The sequence below is a fragment of the Xyrauchen texanus genome, chromosome 5 (assembly GCF_025860055.1).
Source record: "Xyrauchen texanus isolate HMW12.3.18 chromosome 5, RBS_HiC_50CHRs, whole genome shotgun sequence".
Taxonomy (NCBI): domain Eukaryota; kingdom Metazoa; phylum Chordata; class Actinopteri; order Cypriniformes; family Catostomidae; genus Xyrauchen; species Xyrauchen texanus.
Genome location: NC_068280.1, coordinates 259,842 through 280,841, shown reverse-complemented (window position 1 = coordinate 280,841; position 21,000 = coordinate 259,842). Strand labels below are relative to the sequence as shown.

General features: G+C 40.7%; 1 protein-coding gene across 2 annotated transcripts in view; it reads right to left on the bottom strand.

Moving 5' to 3' along the window:
• Nucleotides 1-254: 254 nt before the first annotated feature.
• The window catches only part of zmp:0000001082 (integrin alpha-D), a 58,404-nt gene continuing 37,658 nt past the window's right edge, over nucleotides 255-21,000 (bottom strand). The window contains exons 13-31 of one of the 2 annotated variants that reach the window (XM_052126517.1): nucleotides 17,619-17,765; nucleotides 15,601-15,807; nucleotides 15,296-15,426; nucleotides 14,891-15,039; nucleotides 14,595-14,761; nucleotides 13,033-13,155; nucleotides 12,880-12,950; nucleotides 11,143-11,284; nucleotides 10,941-11,039; nucleotides 10,785-10,864; nucleotides 10,522-10,602; nucleotides 10,334-10,412; nucleotides 9,937-10,035; nucleotides 9,828-9,857; nucleotides 9,021-9,134; nucleotides 2,262-2,363; nucleotides 2,125-2,145; nucleotides 1,812-1,922; nucleotides 255-1,730 (exon numbers count right to left, since the gene is read on the bottom strand). In XM_052126517.1, the coding sequence (XP_051982477.1) occupies nucleotides 1,551-1,730; nucleotides 1,812-1,922; nucleotides 2,125-2,145; nucleotides 2,262-2,363; nucleotides 9,021-9,134; nucleotides 9,828-9,857; nucleotides 9,937-10,035; nucleotides 10,334-10,412; nucleotides 10,522-10,602; nucleotides 10,785-10,864; nucleotides 10,941-11,039; nucleotides 11,143-11,284; nucleotides 12,880-12,950; nucleotides 13,033-13,155; nucleotides 14,595-14,761; nucleotides 14,891-15,039; nucleotides 15,296-15,426; nucleotides 15,601-15,807; nucleotides 17,619-17,765 (2,133 nt within the window). In that variant the 3' untranslated portion in view covers nucleotides 255-1,550. The remainder of the gene's footprint in view (nucleotides 1,731-1,811; nucleotides 1,923-2,124; nucleotides 2,146-2,261; nucleotides 2,364-9,020; nucleotides 9,135-9,827; nucleotides 9,858-9,936; nucleotides 10,036-10,333; nucleotides 10,413-10,521; nucleotides 10,603-10,784; nucleotides 10,865-10,940; nucleotides 11,040-11,142; nucleotides 11,285-12,879; nucleotides 12,951-13,032; nucleotides 13,156-14,594; nucleotides 14,762-14,890; nucleotides 15,040-15,295; nucleotides 15,427-15,600; nucleotides 15,808-17,618; nucleotides 17,766-21,000) is intronic. The other variant, XM_052126518.1, reaches the window with a different exon arrangement.

Sequence of the window (21,000 nt, the reverse complement as noted above, 5' to 3'; positions counted from 1 at the left end):
TGATGTTATGAATAACTCATCTTAAAATTCACCCCAATATTCAGTGGGAGGGTTTGTTACAAAATTCAACACAGAATCATCTTAAATTCAAGAAAATACATGGATTAAAAAATGAGTAATATTGATGTAACATTAGAAAGGAATAATATTTCAAAGAAATTCCTGCGTAAAAAAGTTAAAAAGAATAAAATATTAATTTTCTTTATTAGAAAACACAGCCACATATATATATATATATATATATATATATATATATATATATATATATGTATATATACATTAACATTAAGCACACTGAAGGAAATATTGAAGTCACTAGAAACATGAAGCATCTTATAAGAACAGAAACATTAAAACTCAAGAAAACATATATTATTAAACTATAATAATAATAAAACCGTTTCCATCACAACAATACTCATGATGATGTTCATGATGATTATGATGTCAGAAGACTGGTACAGTAGAATCTAGAGCTCTTCACGTCCACACACCTTCTAAGTTAGTTGTTTCTATGACAACAGTAATAATGGTAAGAGGTTTGTCTACATTGATTCATTCATTTAACTCTATGGGCTCTATTTCTGTGAGTGTGTCGACCGTGTGCAACGAGTTATACATGTTTCGTGCCAGCTCAAAGCGTAAGTGGGCATGGGTGAGAGTATGGGTGTATTGTACGTAAATGAAGTGACTCAAAGCACAGTTTGTCCTGAGGAACAGATCATTGCGATAAGACGTTTCAAAAGCACGTCTGTTTTCATGTACTGACTTTGCGTGTATGATTATGGCAAGTTCATGCAGAACGTTTAAGAACAAAAAAACATATAAAACCACGTGTTTTACCTTCACCTGCCTTATTAGTTATTTTTCCATGACGTCATGTCTGTGTAGTCAGAGCGCTTATACAACTTGAACACTTTCTGACATGATATGAACACACCATGAGTGATGGGATAATGGAGAAGGGAGGAAAGTGATACTTCTGTGTTCCCGTAAGAAACGTTGTGTATTGAAGAACATTTGCATTGTTTACAAGCGGCTGCATTCAGCACTATATAGCAGTTGTGATTTAATGTCATTCAACATGAAGAGAAAGTGAGTGCAAGGAAAAGAGTGATAATACATTTGTTTTAATTAAGGATATAAACGGATAGTCTTTATTTAACTGTTCAACATGTATTTGAATGCCGAAATCACTATTCGGATACAGTTCACATGCGATAGAGGTTTCCAAGCCAAACCGTCGGGACTTGGTTTAGAGACCTATTTTCACTTATATGTGGAGTTATGGCTGTTCATGTATGTTTTTGTGGGTGTGCACTGTTTTTCAATTGATTTTCTATAGAAACGCACTGGACGGTTGTCTTTGACCCAGACAGAACACTTAAATTAATATTTTCATGGGTTAACGACACGATGTTCAAGGCAGTGATAGTTTGTGTTTGTTTGACGTTATGTGAGTGATTTTATGTTATTTAGTCTCATAGCTCACTGCACACATCCCTAATACAATAATGTGATGCTCTAATTGAACTGAAATGACTTCATTTTTACTCGATGTTTGGAGGATCTGGAATGATTTCGCTGCCCTTTTCAGTCCCTCCGCTCTCGATCGCTCCGTTCTCTTTCTCTTCTATCAGGGAAGCATCGTTTGGTTTCTCCACCAAAGACGCAGTTTCACACTCCTCTTCAGGAAACTCATAAGGACGCTTCCGCTTAAAAAACCCACACTGCACACATACACACAGATTGATTTGAGAATTTGATCGTATTGATCGTATTTTGTGAGGTGATTGCTGATTGGACCTTACCTTCAGCAGCAGCACTAATATTATAATGAGTAAGATGAACCCGCCCCCTCCACCTGTGCAGATGATCAGCAGCCGATTGGGTGGATTGACAAACTCCACTTTCACAACAGCCTGTGAGCGACAAAACTCATTCAGCACAACAACTCACATTTGATTTCCTGGATACACACGGGTGACGGTTTATACAATATCTCATAAATAAAACATTATAAATTGTGAAAATGAGATTTGATCTGAAATACAAACAATGCGAATAAATTTAAACACGTTAAAAGAAGCTTCATGAATTTCGGCTGAAATGACATCATGTTACCAGAGATTTGTGAGGGTCCTCCTGAAATAAGATGAAATATTTCATGATTAAAACAGATCAGTACAGGTCAAACTCTGATACAGACACATCAATGTAAATCTAACACAAGAGCTCATGATTGGTTGTTTTGTGCTCACCTTCAGGCCAGTGGACATCTGGTTGTAGCGGGTTCTGTTATACTCCACATGAGCGCTGACGTTAAACGTAAAATCTGTCCTGAACTCACTGAAGGAATATCTCTACAGTGGATAAACATACGGTTAATGAGAGGGTTAGGGAAACACTTTAAATGTTTCCATATAACAATCCTTTCTTTAAAACTCCCTTACATTCATTCTTCTGTTAAAACTCTTTTATTATTTGAGCTGTAAAGATGTTTAACCCTTTAAGCTCTGAAGCTGTTTTTAAAGATTTCCTGTTTCAGTGGCATACCTCAAATTAAAGACTTATTAAAAACAAACACAAGGAAGTGTTTGGTATCATTATAAAGACAACTTTTCAAATGTTTTAATGATACATATTATGATGCACCAAAAGAATTTAGGTACTGTCGTAACCTCCATTCCCTGATGGAGGGAACAAGAAGTTGTGTAGTGACACTAGGGGTCGCTCTTGAGAGCTCCGAACACTCCCATTCTTTGAGAAAAGGCCAATGAGAATTGGCAAGTGGAATTTGCATGCCCCTCCTCCGGACATATGGGTATAAAAGGAGCTGGAATGCCACTCCATTCATGATTTGTGCTGAGGAGCTGAGACAAGGTCCAGCCATTTCAGCGGCTAGCACATTGTTGTGGCAAGAGGGACACAATGTCTCATTCCCTCCATCAGGGAATGGAGGTTACGACAATAACATCGACATTCCCTTTCTTTCATACACTTGACATTGTGTTGATGTAGTGACAATAGAGGTTCCTATAGAAAAACGCAACAACAGATGAACCATGTTACGTGAACTGCTGATGCAGGTGCAAGCAAGCTACTGCGTGCATAACAGCATGAGCATCAGTCTGCACGTAAAGACCCTGAGCAAGCCACATACTGCCCAAAAGGAGAGATCAACATGTGGCAATACGACACATGGGCTCAGCAGCTGCACATGGTAGAGGCGCGGAAGTAGATCCCGCAATGAAAGGGGGACTCTACAAACACAGTGACGGGAGGCAGAGAGACTCTGCCCAAGTGAGACAGGGGTCCGCTGACAGGGAGATGTACTGCGGAATATACTTCACAGGGTTTATTGAAGTAATCGGCACCTGTAGAGCATCTATTCCAGTACAGGGCATATTAGACCCCGTAGTGGGGCTGGCTGCGAACTCCTTCACCAAGTTTGCAAACCATTGGGCTAGGGAGGTTCCACAACTTCGTGAATTCGTCTGGGGGTAAAAGCGAACGCAAGTGATACTCAACCACAACCACAAGCTAAGGATTGAGGATCACTTCAAGAACAACTCTGACCCCTGACGCATGTGGCAAGGCATCCAGGCCATCACAGACTACAAAGCTACTAACTCCACCCCCCCTGTCACTGACATCTCCTTGCCTGATGAGCTGAACCCCTTCTATGGCTGCTTCGATAGGGACAACAAGGAAGTGGCCATCAAGGCTGTGGTCTCTGCAGTTCACCAACCCCTCACACTCTCCTCAACCGATGTGTGTGTAGCACTGAGCAGGATTAATGCACGCAAGGCTGCTGGTAATGATGGTATCCCCGGATGGGTACTCCGGGCCTGTGCTGTGCAGCTGACTGAGGTTTGGACCGACATATTTAATCTGTCACTAGACCAATCAGCTGTCCCCACGTGCTTTAAAACCACCTCCATCGTGCCGGTGCCAAAACACTCCAATGCAACAAGCCTTAATGACTACCGTCCAGTTGCACTCACCCCCATCATTATGAAGTGCTTCGAGAGGCTGGTCCTGGCCCATCTCAAGACCTGCTTATCACCCTTACTGGACCCCTTCCAATTCGCTTACCATAAGAACAGGAGCACAGAGGATGCCATCTCTACAGCACTTCACTCTGCCCTGTCCCATCTTGACAATAGCAACACCTATGTGAGAATGCTGTTCACTGACTTTAGTTCAGCATTCAACACCATCATCCCCTCCAAACTCATCACCAAACTCAGTGAACTGGGCATTCCTCCCTCTGTAACTGGATTCTGGACTTCCTAACCAACGGACCTCAGTCTGTTATGTTAGCTAACCACACCTCCTCAACCATCACCCTGAACACCGGCGTACCACAGGGATGTGTGCTGAGCCCTCTCCTTTACTCCCTCTTCACCTACGACTGCACACCTGTACATGGCTCTAACACCATTGTCAAGTTCGCAGACGACACTACGGTGATTGGTCTCATCAGTAACAACGATGAGATGGCCTACAGGGAGGAGGTCCAGCACTGACAACAACCTGGCTCTCAACACCAAGAAGACCAAAGAGCTCATTGTGGACTTCAGGAAGTCTAAAGCTGGCACACACACACACACACGTTTCTATTAACGGAACTGAGGTGGAGCGTGTAACCAGCTTCAAGTTTCTGGGTGTCCACATCTCTGAGGACCTCTCTTGGACCCTCCACAACTCTACCCTGATCAAGAAGGCTCACCAGCATCTCTTCTTTCTGAGGAGATTCAAGAAGGTCCACCTGTCTCCTCAGATCCTGGTGAACTTCTACCGCTGCACCATCGAGAGCATCCTCACCAACTGTGTCACAGTTTGGTACAGCAACTGCTCTGCCCATGACCAGAAAGCACTGCAGAGGGTGGTGAAAACTGCCCAATGCATCACAGGTTCCTCGCTCCCCTCCATCGAGGCCATCCAGGGTAAGCGATGCTTGCGTAAGGCACGCAGCATCATCAAAGACTGTTCCCACCCCAACCACAGTCTGTTCACCCCACTCCCCTCCGGGAGGTATTTCAGGTCTCTCCGCACCCATACCAGCAGGTTCAGAGGAAGCTTCTTTCCTGCAGCTGTCACCCTACTGAACTCTAGCTCTGCATCCTGGTGACAATTGACAATTGACTACCCCCCAGAACACTACGCTCCCCCACCCATTCTGTTCTATTATTTATTTATATGTACATACTGTAATTACACCTATACATAGCCATATTCTACTACTCTTCATCCTGTACATACACTTACACTTATTCTTACTGATCTTATAATGTTACCACACTGCACATAGCTGTACATATCTATCTATATGGTTCATACAGATTATCCATATTTACTGTTTTCTTACTATATATTCCGCTAATACACTGCATATATCTATATATTCTACTACTATTTCAAATGTCACTGCTACTACATTGCACATGTCTGTACATGTTGTTCATACACTGCTCATATTACATAGCCATATTTATTCTGCACTATAACGCTGCAATATATTTCTGTACCTGCCTATGCACCACTTGATTATCACATTGCACTTTTCTGCTTTTTTGCACTTCTGATTGTACCTGAAAGAACATGGTATGAAACATCTCAACTAGGAGATTGTTAAATCTCATGAAGGTATAGAATGTTGCCCAGCCCGCTGCTCTGCAGTTGTCTGCTAGAGAAGGGCCATTGGCCAGCGCCCACGAGGAGGCCACACTACTTGTAGAGTATACTCGAACCCGCAAGGGCTGGGCACGGCCTGGGTCTGGTAAGCCAATGCAATGGTGTCCACGATCCAGTGGGCAAGCCTCTGTTTAGAGACAGCATTCCCTTTCCACTGTCCACCAAAGCAGAAAAAGAGCTGCTCAGAGTGTCTAATGCTCTGCGTGCGATGCTAGTAGGTGCGCAAAGCACACACCGGACACAGCAACAACAGGGCTGGGTCTGCCTCCACCCGGGGCAGCACTTTCAGGTTCACCACCTGATCCCTAAAGGGGGTCGTGGGAACCTTGGGCACATAGCCCGGTCAGGATCTTAGGATCACATGAGAATCTGTCTGACAGAGAACGTTTGCAGGTCCCCCACCCTCTTGATGGAGGTGAGCGCAATCAAGAGGGCCATCTTTAAGGAGAGGGCTTTCAGCTCGACTGATCTAGTGGCTCAAATGGGGCTCTCCGAAGACCCAAGAGGACCACTGAGAGATCCCATGAGGGGATGAGGCATGGCCTGGGAGGATTCATCCTCTGGGCGCCTCTGAGGAACCTGATGATCAGGTAGTGTTTCCCTACTTACCATCGACTGTGTCGTGGTGTGCAGCTATAATGGCTACATATACCTTCAAGATGGAGGGGGACAGCCACCCCTCCAGCCTCTCCTGAAGGAAGGAAAGCACTGCGCATCTCTGGGGGTCTTTGGCTTGGGAAGAACACCAATTTACGAACATACGCCACTTCAGAGCATAAAGCTGCCTGGTAGAGGGAGCTCTGGCTTGAGTGATCGTGACTATGACTGCTGGTGGTAGGCCACTTAGATCTTCTGCGTCCCGTCCATGGGCCAGACGTGGAGGTTCCAGAGGTCTGAGCGCGGGTGCCAGATTATGCCCCATCCCTGAGAAAGAAGGTCCTTCCTCAGAGGAATCTGCCAGAGAGATGCTGTCACGAGGAGCGTGAGGTCCAAGAACCAAGTCTGAGTGGGCCAGTATGGGGCCCGAGGATGACTTGTTCCTCATCCTCCCTGACTTTTTACAGGGTCTGTGCAAGAAGGCTCACTGGGGGAATGTGTATTTGTGCAGCCTGCTGTGTGCCAGCGCATCTATCCCCAGAGGGGCTCCCATCATGGAATACTAGAGTGGGCAGTGGGAGGATTCCCGGGAAGCGAACAGGTCTACCTGTACTTTGTCGAATTAACTCCAAATCAGCTAGACCACCTGGGGGTGGAGTCTTCACTCTCTGCTGAGCATTGCCTGCTGCGACAGTGCATCCACTGTGGTGTTGAAGCTGCCCGGGATATGAGTGGCCTGCAGCAACCTCAGCCGCTGCTGACTCAAGAGGAGGACATGGCGGACGATTTGCAACATGCGACGAGTCGAGATTAATATAATATACTGTCGCATGTTGGATCTACGGCAATAGCCTCCACAGAGCGAGTAGTACAGCCAGCAACTCTAGGCAGTTGATGTGCCAACCAAGTCATGGTACTGACCAGGAACCAACGGCTGCATGCCCATTGCACACGGCACCCAAGCCCAGTTTGGAGGTGTCTGTGGTAACCACGACATGTCTGGACACTTGATGTAGGGGAACTCCTGCCCATAGAAATGCAAGGTCTGTCCAAGGGCTGAATAAGTGGCAGAAGAGCAGCATGATAGCTGCAGCGCCATGCACATCTTGGGACTCTATTCTGAAGCCAATGCTGAAGCGGTCTCATATGCATCAACCCGAGCGGCGTGACTGCCGCTGAGGAAGCCATAAGCCCCAAGAGCCTCAGTGGCACCGCTGTCCTCCGCCTTACCATCGAAAGAAAAACTTAGGAAGGGTGTGTGTTGAGATAGATCCGGGACATGAATGTATACATCCTTCAGGTCTACCGCCGTGAACCAATCTTGATGCCGGTCGCACGTTAAAATGTGTTTCTGCGTCATTATCTTGAACGGGACTCTGTGTAAGGCCCGGTTCAGAACTCACAGGTCCAAGATTGGCCGCAACCCACCGCCTTTCATTGGTTTGATGAAGTAAGGGCTGTATTCAGCTCGCTTAAAGTACAACTGCTTGGCTCAGAAGAAAAATCTGAATGGAGTGGCATTCCAGCTCCTTTTATACCCGTATGTCAGGGGGAGTGGCATGCAAATTCCACTCGCCAATTCAAAGAATGTGAGGTGTTCAGGGCTCTCCAGCATCTCCAAACAAATAAAACACCATAATTGTACATAAGAACTAATTACACATGCAAACACAACAATGACTAAAGGTTTGAATAGCACGCAGACATGATTTTAGTCACGAGATTTCACAGAATGAGTTTCATTCTGTGTCATTTGAGTCATCATTGAGTCTGTGTCATGTATTTGGCGCCATCTCCTGGTGGTCATATGTAACATTGTGCTTCATGTGGATTATCTAAAGATTTTTACATCTGATTATCTTGTGTGTGGACTCGTTTGAAAGATAATCACAGACTCTAAATAATGATATGTGATAGTTTATGTGCGGCTTATTTTTCACAAAGTTATATGTGAAAATGCAGCACATAAGCAACACTAACATAATTGTCAAAGACATATATTTAGCTATTACTCGCTATCTTTTATCTTTAAGAAAAACAAATAGGCTGGTTGTATTTTACTTTGAGAGCTTATATGACACATGACTATTTGATGAGATTTATGTTTTTAATGATAATAGTAATAACATATACAGTGCAAAATATTTGAATATATTATCAAAACATTTCTGATTTATCTGCAAATTTCAAACACTCAGTTTTGCTCATAATATCTACATGTATTGCAAAGTAGAGATTCTAAGCTTTAAAACTATACATATTTTGTGTGGGTGCCTATCCAAGTTTAAATAATAATTTGTCATTTTGGTGTTTTAGAGTTTGTTGGCGTTACATCAACATGGCAATGAAGTTGTAAAGGTTAGTAAGTGATTTAATGACAGTAAAATCATGTTAACACACATATTGTTTATGTCTTGTATCTATACTTTTGAAACAGTATTTGAATGTTTACAGATTAAACCCCATTGACTTCCATTGGAAGAGTCTCACTGGAACACACATTTGTGCTTTAATGAAAGAAAAGAAGGGACGAGTCGAAATGAATGTTAGTTGTAATAAACATTATGACACAAATGCTGTTGATTGAGAAACTTATACTGAACCCGGAATATTCCTTTAACTATCATCCCTTAGTCTTTGACCTTTAACCTCCGATTACTCCTGAGAGACTCAATCTGAGGAGAAGACTGTGTGTGTTTTGAGATCATGTGTGTGTCACTCACATGCTCATATTCCTTCATGTTCTGGAGAGTTATGTGTGCTGTCAGATTGAAAAGAACAGATGAAAATCTCTGCAGATGGAACGGATTGCATTTAAACTTCCCACAGCGACCGTCCTGTAAGGATAACACATCACACAGCTCACAGAGAGAACAACACACCAGAACTGTGACAGATGAACAGCCGGAGTTAAAGCTGATTTCCCTGTGACACTTTCACTCATTCATCTGTTCAACAGCAGCATTGGCATGAGTTGGGATCTGTTTGTTTGATCAATGGAAGACAAACACATTGATGCAGATATGATGATGATTATTAACGAGTGTAAGTGAGGTGATGCTGATAGTGCTCTCTGCTGACTATTTGAGGAAACACACACACACACACCTCTGATTAGACTGGGATGATTTTATCTGAGGATCCATAAATACCATTTATTAATCAGTGTCTATAAATGATTAGAACTATAACTTATAGAATGACGTCATGAATGAGTCGGTTTGATTTGTATAGTGCTCTTCACAACACATAGTTTTAAAGCAGAAAATGATGCTGTAAAGTTAAAATGAAATATAATTGTAAAACATGCTTTAAAATCATTTGTCTTTAGGCCCATAGTGGCAAGAACACAAAACTCCAGAATATGTTAGAATGATTTGTAATTATTAATAATTCATTGGCAGCTTGACTTCCTGAAGAGAGGAAACTGTAACTGATGCTCTGTTGACTCCATATAAGTTTGAATGAATGTTGTTCATATGTTACAGATACTAACAGAAGAAAATGAGAATCAATAATCATTTCCTCACCTGTTGATCGAACTGGCACTGCGTTATATTCTGGAGAGAAGCATAACGTGTTTAATAATAATATTAAATATGATCACATATGAGCACATGAATGATAGAGTGAACAAACCTGATGCACACTGGAGCTTTTTAAAGTCACATGTGGAGATTGACACCCCATATTAAATATTACTGACACCGGCAGAGCTTTCACACCCAGATTCTCCACCTGTAAACACACGCGCACGCGCACGCGCACACGCACACACAGACACACACAGACACACACACACACACACACACACACACACACACACACACACACACACACACACAGACAGACACACACACACGGACACACACACACACAGAGATCAATACGGTGTCTGCAGAGGAATTGAACCATCACTCATGTCTTTAGAATATTATCACAGATATGTTGAGGGAGGTTTGTGTGATGTTGCTCTGGTCAGTTGCTGACACTGATGTAGATGAGACTAATAAAGATGTTTCTTTCACTCTCTGACCTTGAACATGATGCTGAGATGTTTTGGCTGTTGATCATCCAGAGATATGTTCAGATATGTCACTGAATCTTCAGCCACTCTGAGAAACACAATAAAGTTCTTACTGGATCTTCTGTTGTGATTTCATGGTGTGTTTGAGGGGTTTTGTCCAAATGCACAATAGATTGTAGATGTTTAAGCACACTCACACACTGATGGCCAGATCAATGGCGAACTGAACCGCTACAGTCCTCTTCACGGTGACATCTGTGTTGTTCCTGGAGTTATCACTGTCAACACACATACAACATTCATTTACACACACATCTCAGACTACAGTAAGAGACACACAATCCCATTGAATCAAATTATAACAGTTCATAATCCCAATAAACAAAAGCATAACACTTCATGAGTCATAATAAATCCAATCTGAAATCATTATAATCCCATTTCTGGTTCTGTCGGTCACCTGTTGGCCGTGATGATCATCTGTGTCATGTCTGTCCAGTCGTACTCCAAATTCACCCGGAACGTTCCCAGAAACTGAGTCTAGAGCAGGAACACAGTATGACCGATGATGCTACACGTGCGATTGACAGATCAATATGAGCAGGATGTGTCTTACCGTGGTACCTCTGGCATACACCGGTAAATTGATGCCACAGGTGGTTCTGTTCATTACATCATCGTCCCGATTCCCACAGCTGCTGCGAGTCCGACTCGGCTGATCAGAACACACACTTCATATTAAATCTTATTCACATCAGCATGATGTATATCTGTACCACTCATAGTAACATTGATCATTTTCAGAATCTTTAACATACCTTCACCGTCTCGAATTTGGAGAGAGAAAGGCCTTCTGGGTAATGCAGCACTATGCTGGTGTTGAAGGAATCATCTCCCGGGTTCTCCAGCGATACGAGGACCATAAAATGAGCTTCATTCACCACCAGTAACGTGTCGTTCCTGTGAACAACAAACCAAACTTTATATCCATAATGTTATTCTGTTTTCTCTGTGTGAGTTTAGTGTCATCTGTTTCAATAAAAGTCGTGTTCTTCTTCCTGCTTAGTGTGCCGTGACCGAATGATGGAGGACAGAAACATTATAATGTTATTGACAGATCGATATACACTCACCTAAAGGATTATTAGGAACACCACACTAATACTGTGTTTGACCCCCCTTTCGCCTTCAGAACTGCCTTAATTCTACGTGGCATTGATTCAACAAGGTGCTGAAAGCATTCTTTAGAAATGTTGGCCCATATTGATAGGATAGCATCTTGCAGTTGATGGAGATTTGTGGGATGCACATCCAGGGCACGAAGCTCCTGTTCCACCACATCCCAAAGATGCTCTATTGGGTTGAGATCTGGTGACTGTGGGGGCCATTTTAGTACAGTGAACTCATTGTCATGTTCAAGAAACCAATTTGAAATGATTCGAGCTTTGTGACATGGTGCATTATCCTGCTGGAAGTAGCCATCAGAGGATGGTACATGGTGGCCATAAAGGGATGGACATGGTCAGAAACAATGCTCAGGTAGGCCGTGGCATTTAAACGATGCCCAGTTGGCACTAAGGGGCCTAAAGTGTGCCAAGAAAACATCCCCCACACCATTACACCACCACCACCAGCCTGCACAGTGGTAACAAGGCATGATGGATCCATGTTCTCATTCTGTTTACGCCAAATTCTGACTCTACCATCTGAACGTCTCAACAGGAATCGAGACTCATCAGACCAGGCAACATTTTTCCAGTCTTCAACTGTCCAATTTTGGTGAGCTCTTGCAAATTGTAGCCTCTTTTTCCTATTTGTAGTGGAGATGAGTGGTACCCGGTGGGGTCTTCTGCTGTTGTAGCCCATCCGCCTCAAGGTTGTGCGTGTTGTGGCTTCACAAATGCTTTGCTGCATACCTCGGTTGTAACGAGTGGTTATTTCAGGCAAAGTTGCTCTTCTATCAGCTTGAATCAGTCGGCCCATTCTCCTCTGACCTCTAGCATCAACAAGGCATTTTCAGCCCACAGGACTGCCGCATACTGGATGTTTTTCCCTTTTCACACCATTCTTTGTAAACCCTAGAAATGGTTGTGCGTGAAAATCCCAGTAACTGAGCAGATTGTGAAATACTCAGACCGGCCCGTCTGGCACCAACAACCATGCCACGCTCAAAATTGCTTAAATCACCTTTCTTTCCCATTCTGACATTCAGTTTGGAGTTCAGGAGATTGTCTTGACCAGGACCACACCCCTAAATGCATTGAAGCAACTGCCATGTGATTGGTTGATTAGATAATTGCATTAATGAGAAATTGAACAGTTGTTCCTAATAATCATTTAAATGAGTGTATGTCAGGTCTCATTGCTCAATCAACACTAATGATCATTTCCTCACGGATCAAATATAGAAACATCACAAAACCTTTGAGTAAACATTGTCAAAAAACAAATGTAAAATAATCAGATACAAATAAATTAATCATGTAAAATCAGCATTTAAACTCATATTCAGCTCATAATTGGTTAAATATGGCGTGTGATGTCATAATTCTCACATAAACGTGAAGTTTAGCTTCAGATCGGCCACACAGCTGATGTTTGAATGACAGCTCCTCTTAAACGGCACCTGATCACAGACAAAAACAGCTTTAAGAAGACTCACAAACACTTCCTGCTGTATAAAGTGTGTTCTGGAAAGCTCATGTCACCTCAGTGAACTCTTCTGTCCTGCTGTAAATGTCAAGAACAGCTGTGGAATTTCCATTTAACATCTCCATTTGTGAGAAATCCAATCGGATCTTCAGTGGAGACACGGTGTCGGCAACACACCGCTGAAACAAACGAATCAGTGCTGTGAGACTGAAGCGCTTGAGATACACAATGTTTACACAACAACGTTTGCACAACAACGTTTACACAACGTTTACAGCTGCTCTAACATCCGTCTCATGTGATACAACCACTGTTGGGTGTAGTCTGATTACAGAGTAATTACAGTAATCTGATTACATTGTATTCAGTAGCATAATAAAGAATATTAGGGGGAATATAGTGAGTCTCTAACGAGTTATTATAAGGGAGAAATGAGGGAAAGACTTGCGTGCGATAATGAACAAGAAGCAAATAAAACATTAGAAAGTCAAAAGTCACGTTTTAGAAATGTAATTACAATAAGTAATCAGTTTAGTAATGTGATTAATGTAATTTGTACTGGATTACTTATTTTGAGTTCTTACTCTACAAGGGTTCAACTCTTATGTTAGCACGTCGTTCAGGAGCGGGTTTGGATATTACCAATAATTAATAATTATCAAAGAGAATTATTAATAATTAAAATCATTAGAATATTAATAAGTATTCATATTGCCATGGCAACACCCTGGAATCAGGGACTAATAATAGAATATTAGATTGTAACATCCGAAGAACATCGACATCCAAAAGGAAAACAATGAATGCTTGAATCTGAGCACTGGCATCCCCTGCCAGCCCTTGGCACAGATGCATGCAGAACAAACCAAAACACTTCTCTTGAAATATAACAAAGTTTATAGCAGCAGGGCTGTGTTTAGATGAGGCACATGCTGTCGCTGGAAGCAACGCCCAGAAAGATCTCAGAGGTTTTTACTCCCGATGATGTCATGGTTGAGGGGCGTTCTGTTATGCGCCTCATCCAATAGGAGTTGAGAGTTTGATCCTTCAGAATTTCACACATAGGTGTAAAGTGAACAAGGCTTCATGGGATCTGTAGTCTGTTTTGGATTCCCTTTGTTTGATTTTGGCACTGTTGTTGTTATCAGGCTTTATGACTGTATGTAGGTCTGCCTTGTCTCATATCGGAGTACATGTGGCCCAACACTAAACACAGGTATAAACTAAATGTTTTGTGATCGGATCACTCAGATCTCAATGAGAGGCAGTAAGAAACAGGTGACCACACTTGTAAACGTTGTGTTGCTGCAGCTCTAAAAGAAAACAACACACTGACCATTTATCCAAATTGAAAAACGAGCAAAACTCCACTAAATCTATGCAGAATTCGCCGAATGTCACGTTTGTGTTTAAATTAAGAGTCACGTATAATTGAGTGAAATGGTGCTCTGATTTTCTACATTTTTGGCACTTTGTTATTGTGCAGTAACACACAGATGTAGTGAGTGATGTATACTGTCATGAAATCAGAAACCCTCAAAATCTGAATGCTAGTGCTCACAGGAGATGCATGTTAACAACAGATGTACAGACTGAATCACTGACAGATGACACAAACCGGCATGAAGACGGAGAAACTGAAGCAGGAGAACTTCGACTCCAGCAGGACGGACTGTTGTAGAGTTCTAGACGATGAATTCATCTGATCAAAGAATCCTCTATTCATTTCTCTGATGAAATCCATGTTCAGATTCAGCGAGATATTCAGACTCTTGTTTAGAGATCCTGCGAGAAATCAGACATGGCGAGTTTTCTTCATGAGCACACTTCAAGACTCTTTTTCTGTCAACACAACTCAAGATCATTCGTCCATCACAGACTTCAAACATGCGTCGTGAGTGCGTGTGATGTTACCTGTGCTACTGGTGCGCTCTGTCATAGTGAAACAGGAAGTGAGGTTAAACATGTGAAACACATTCGTGCTGGGACATTCAAAGTCGGTCAGATTGATCTCTTTAGGACTGAAACTGAGCTGTGACGATACAGACATCACTGGCCGAGCCCTGAAAACATGATGTTAGCAGACAAACAAACAGAGTCATGCAGCAATACTATTGTTTATTTATAAATGATGGGATCAATTTGGCCAGTTAGGCACCAAAAAAGAGTGGTTAGCAGACTTTGCTGTAAAACTCATTTACTCCCCAAATGAACATTTAAAAGCTAATGTTTAGCCCACAGGTTACAAGTTCATAAGCTCAAACAATCTTTCATTTGTGATTGTAAGTGAATGTATAGATGAGATTGTGAATGTTGTACTTCAGCAGCACGATCGCTCCTTGTGCTCCGATCACAATGTCTGTCAGGTTGTCTTCATTCACATCCATCAGACCAGACAGAGACACACCGAACTGATGCAGACCGGACAAAACCATCTGTGCTGAGACCCGCTGAACACACACACAAGACATTATTTTGCTCAGTGATTGCTCTTACGTATCTCAAGATACTTCCGCACTGTCCACATGAATCAGATGAGTTTGAAACCTCAGTTTTTGCTTTCTAACGTCATTGATTTCCAAACTATCAAACCCAGGAGTAAAGAGATCTGTTTGTTCTCTCACCTGAGGCTGTTTGTTGTTGATGCCATGTGTTTCATGACCCATATAGATGTAGATGGCTCCCTGTCCATCATCATCCAGAGGAGCGCCAACAGCAACATCTGTCAGACCGTCTCCATTCAGGTCCTTTAGTGATGCCAAAGTTGCTGCGAATCGTCCTGTGTTTGACACGCTCACATTGCATGTGTTTACAATGTTTGTGGGTTTCTTCTGTGAAAAACAAAAGGGGAATTTGTGTTTGCTCTTTTCCAGATAACAGGGTTCATACAAAATCAAATTCCAGGACTTTCAAGGTCTTCTCAAACACTACAATTTGGGTTTCAAAGCGGACTGGCTCTGCTACGCTGCAGCAGCTAGAACATAAACAGACAAACTGAGTTAAGCATGTGGGCATGCTGCTGCACAAACAGACATTACAAACAATCCTCCAACAATGCAGAGAAGCAGCACAAACACAAACCCCCCAACTGAGCAGATCTATTGCCAAGACTTGTGTACTGCTTCTGCTCTGAATGCTAGCTAGGCGCGCCTTGGACTGCTTGGCCAAATGGCTTAAACGGCTAGTGACCTGATGATGTTTACCTAGTCCAGGAAAGCCCAGAGATTATTTATCTAGTGATTTAGACTATCATGTGTGGATTTATTTAATCTAATGAACTAAAATAGCAATGTGTGCCAGTTCCAGATTTGGCTAAGGCATACCTCGATAAAGACGTGCTTCTATGTGTCATGGCCAACAGCAGACCTTACCGTGCAAGCTGATAGAAGAAAAAGCCCCAGTCACCACCTGAGCAAATAGCATTTTTAGAGAAAATTCTGCAGCACGCTGCAGTGAAACTGGCTTACTTACAAACTGAGCAAATTTAAATATTACAAAAGGAAAGTGAATTGATTGGCTAACAGATTACAAGTTCAAAGAACCTTTCAGCTTGCACCAAGTAGAGTTTCATGACTGAACTTAGGGCATTTTAGTTTTACAAATAAAAATATTACTAAAATAATGTGCATCTTTAATTGCACATTGTCAAACAAGCCATAAGAACACAGTGTGCAGTATTCATTCTTGGTTCATTTCAAGTCATGTCAAAATGAATGACTTTCAGTTCAGTAAACGAGTCAGTTTAATTCAGTAACTAATGGATTAGTACTGAATTAACTACTGACTGATTCATATGTTTTTAATACTCTATAAAGAACTGACGCATAGTAGACGGGAGGTTGACAGAAAGGCTTTTCCATATTTTACAACAGTTAACGGAAATGAAAGCCTTGAAAATCATGTGTTCCTGTATGTTTTAATGGAACAGAATCTGACTAAGAAGATTCTCAGTTCTCAGTTCCCAAGATAGTCATAAGCATCATACAGCACATAAAGAGGTTAGATAATAACAAGAATGTTTCTATAAGCACTTTTCTTGATTTAAAAAAATGTCTGTTTTCAAGGTTTTCCAGGACTTAAATGTACAAAAGCCAAATTCAAATACTACAAGCACCTTGACGAAGCCTAATGTGGCCTTGGGCCGCTCACTTCAATTTCTATGTAGTTAAATGAGCTTCCAACCTCCAGCCAAAGGCACTTCCTCTTGAAAACTACTAGTCTAAACATCCACTTCTGCTTCTGTGCAAGTCTCTAAACTCGGCGGCCTGATACTGCAGATGTGTTACTCTTGTAGGACTAACTTCTGGTGATGTTCCACATTTCTATTCAACTTTAGAGACATGTAAATGATTAAAAAAGAAATGAGAAAGAAAAGTGACTCCTGTCTTCTGAAGCCATGTGATAGATTTGTGTGAGAAACGATCTGAAATGTATAGACTGACAATCTCCCCATCTAGTGAGATGTAAACCGCTGAGATCAGATGACTTGTTCACCTTTTGTGTTCCACTGAAGAAAGACATTCATTCGAGTTTGGAACAACATGAGGATGAGTGAATGAGGAGAGAAGATCCCTTTAAACCGCTACACCACACAAAAGTGTATCATGACAATGTTAACAGAGATGAATGAAGCTGTAAATACCTGGTCTGTTAAAGCGTAGACGTACAGCCTTCCTTCTGCTCGCGGCTGAGACTGATGAAATAATGGAGCTCCGACCAGAACAAAATCTGAGTCTCCATCTGAATCAACATCCAACATGCTCAGAGACGCTCCGAAATATGAGCCAATCTGAACACAAACATCAGCACAATATCACATTACAATGTATCTACATGTATCATATAAATAACTTTAATGGCTTAATATTGACCTGTTCCCAATGCCCCTATTCTCTGAGCTCATTGGACATTCTCAATATTAATGTCAATATTAATCACATCTTGGTATTACAGTCACATTTGTGGTCTGTTTTGACAGAAGACATTTGTAAGTTTGATGTCCAGATGGCAGAATGTATTAAAGTCATAAAGAAAAACAGTTATAAAAGTATGATATATATGAAAATATTTTCATCTTATATTTTTATGAAAGTATAAATGTCACTGGCCTTAAAAAAAGGGTCTCGAATTATTATTCTATATATAAAGTGTTGAACAGTCCAAACGAGAAGTTTGTTATTTGACTTGTGGCTATGATAATACCATGTAAGATATCAAGAAGTGATTTGGATAAAAATAACAGGACTATTTCAAAGTCTGGTGTAAGTGCCACACTTCCTGCTGCCAGGTGATGGCCCACATTAGCCACATCCATGTGGTCAGCCCCCATTAACAAACATACAGCTGAACTGTCATCATAATCACACAACGCATGCAGAAGATATGTGACACTTCCTGTTTCCCAGTGTTTACCATTCATTAATTGCCTCACCATGGCGACACCGTAGAATGTATCAGAAATCAGTTCGCAATTTAGCATAATCAAAGTCTTGGCATAATGTTGCCTAAATTTGGTGACAGTCACGTGAATCCCCTAGCAGGAGTTTTTAGAAGTTCAGAGACTGCAATATTCAAAAATTGAAATGGCTGACTTCCTGTTGGGTGGAGCTAATGACTGTACTTATAAAAGTTGTCAAGCTTGATGAGAACAATATATCTACCAATTTTGGTGACTGTAGGTGAAAATGGGGGTGCTACAGAGGCCTCAATAACATACCCATGTTCAAGGTGGCACTACAGAGTCCCCCCAAATGTTCCTTCTACAACTTTTGCCCAAGCCTAATGGCTGACAACTCTGATGTCTGTGCAAAAAGTCATGAGTTTTTAAGCAATCTAAGTGCCCCAAAATTTTAAAAATTATATTAATAATAATAATCCTTAGAAGAACAATAGGGTCTACCCACTTTCAGTGCTTGGGCCCTAATAATAGAGGGTAACAGGTGCATACTATGGCGAAAGATAGTATGCTAGCAGGTTCAGTGACAGATGCATATTATACAGACATCAAACAAATAAAAATGGCAGCAATCGCTAGTAAAATATATCCAAAACATATCTTTTTATAATTGTCTATTTATTCATGGCATACTCAAGGTTCTAAACGTTCAGTGATGGGTCGTAGCTTCGCTATAATTAGCAAAGCTATTAGCTTAACTACATTTCTGAGTTACGGGGTGTTAGTTCCACTCGTTTTTCAAGTAGCTTTTCAGTAGCGAAGCTATATTTTGGACAAGGTAGCAGAATAGCGAGAAAAGCTACACCATGACATGTACCCGGTGTTTACTATCATTAGTTTTGAATCAAAATTAAAGATGTCCGATCACAAATGACTGACATGAACCATTACCTGGACACACTATATATTAATGGTAGGCTATATGAATATGGTAATCATACAGCAAAGTACCATGTCATTTTTTTAAACACACATGCTCACTCTATGTATAATAGAATACAGCATACTAGAATACTGCATATAAATCAGAATACTGTATGCTAGAATACTGCATATAAATCAGAATACTGTATACTAGAATACTGCATACTAGAATACTGCATATAAATCAGAATACTTTATACTAGAATACTGTATATAAATCAGAATACTGTATACTAGAATACTGCATACTAGAATACTGCATACTAGAATACAGCATACTAAAATACTGCATACTAGAATACTGCATACTAGAATACATCATACTAGAATACTGTATATAAATCAGAATACTGCATACTAGAATACAGCATACTAGAATACTGCATACTAGAATACTATAAATAAATCAGAATACTGTATACTAGAATACTGCATAGTAGAAAACAGTATACTAGAATACAGCATACTAGAATACAGCATACTAGAATACTGTATATAAATCAGAATACTGCATACTAGAATACAGCATACTAGAATACTGCATACTAGAATACTGTAAATAAATCAGAATACTGTATACTAGAATACTGCATACTAGAATACTGCATAGTAGAAATACAGTCATACTAGAATACTGTAAATAAATCAGAATACTGCATACTAGAATACAGCATACTAGAATACTGCATACTAGAATACTGTAAATAAATCAGAATACTGTATACTAGAATACTGCATACTAGAATACTGCATAGTAGAAAACAGTATACTAGAATACTGTAAATAAATCAGAATACTGTATACTAGAATACAGCATACTAGAATACTGCATACTAGAATACTGTAAATAAATCAGAATACTGTATACTAGAATACTGTATACTAGAATACTGCATAGTAGAAAACAGTATACTAGAATACTGTATATAAATCAGAATACTGCATACTAGAATACAGCATACTAGAATACTGCATACTAGAATACTGTAAATAAATCAGAATACTGTATACTAGAATACTGTATACTAGAATACTGCATAGTAGAAAACAGTATACTAGAATACTGTAAATAAATCAGAATACTGTATACTAGAATACTGCATAGTAGAAAACAGTATACTAGAATACTGCATACTAGAATACTGCATATAAATCAGAAAACAGTATACTAGAATACTGTATACTAGAACACTGCATACTAGAATACTGCATACTAGAATACAGCATACTCGAATACAGCATACTAGAATACTGCATACTAGAATACAGCATACTAGAATACTGCATACTAGAATACTGCATACTAGAACACTGCATACTAGAATACTGCATATAAATCAGAAAACAGTATACTAGAATACTGCATACTAGAATACAGCATACTAAAATACTGTATATAAATCAGAATACTGCATAATAGAATACTGCATATAAATCAGAATACTGTATACTAGAATACTGCATACTAGAATACTGCATACTAGAATACAGCATACTAAAATACTGCATACTAGAATACTGCATACTAGAATACATCATACTAGAATACTGTATATAAATCAGAATACTGCATACTAGAATACAGCATACTAGAATACTGCATACTAGAATACTGTAAATAAATCAGAATAATGTATACTAGAAT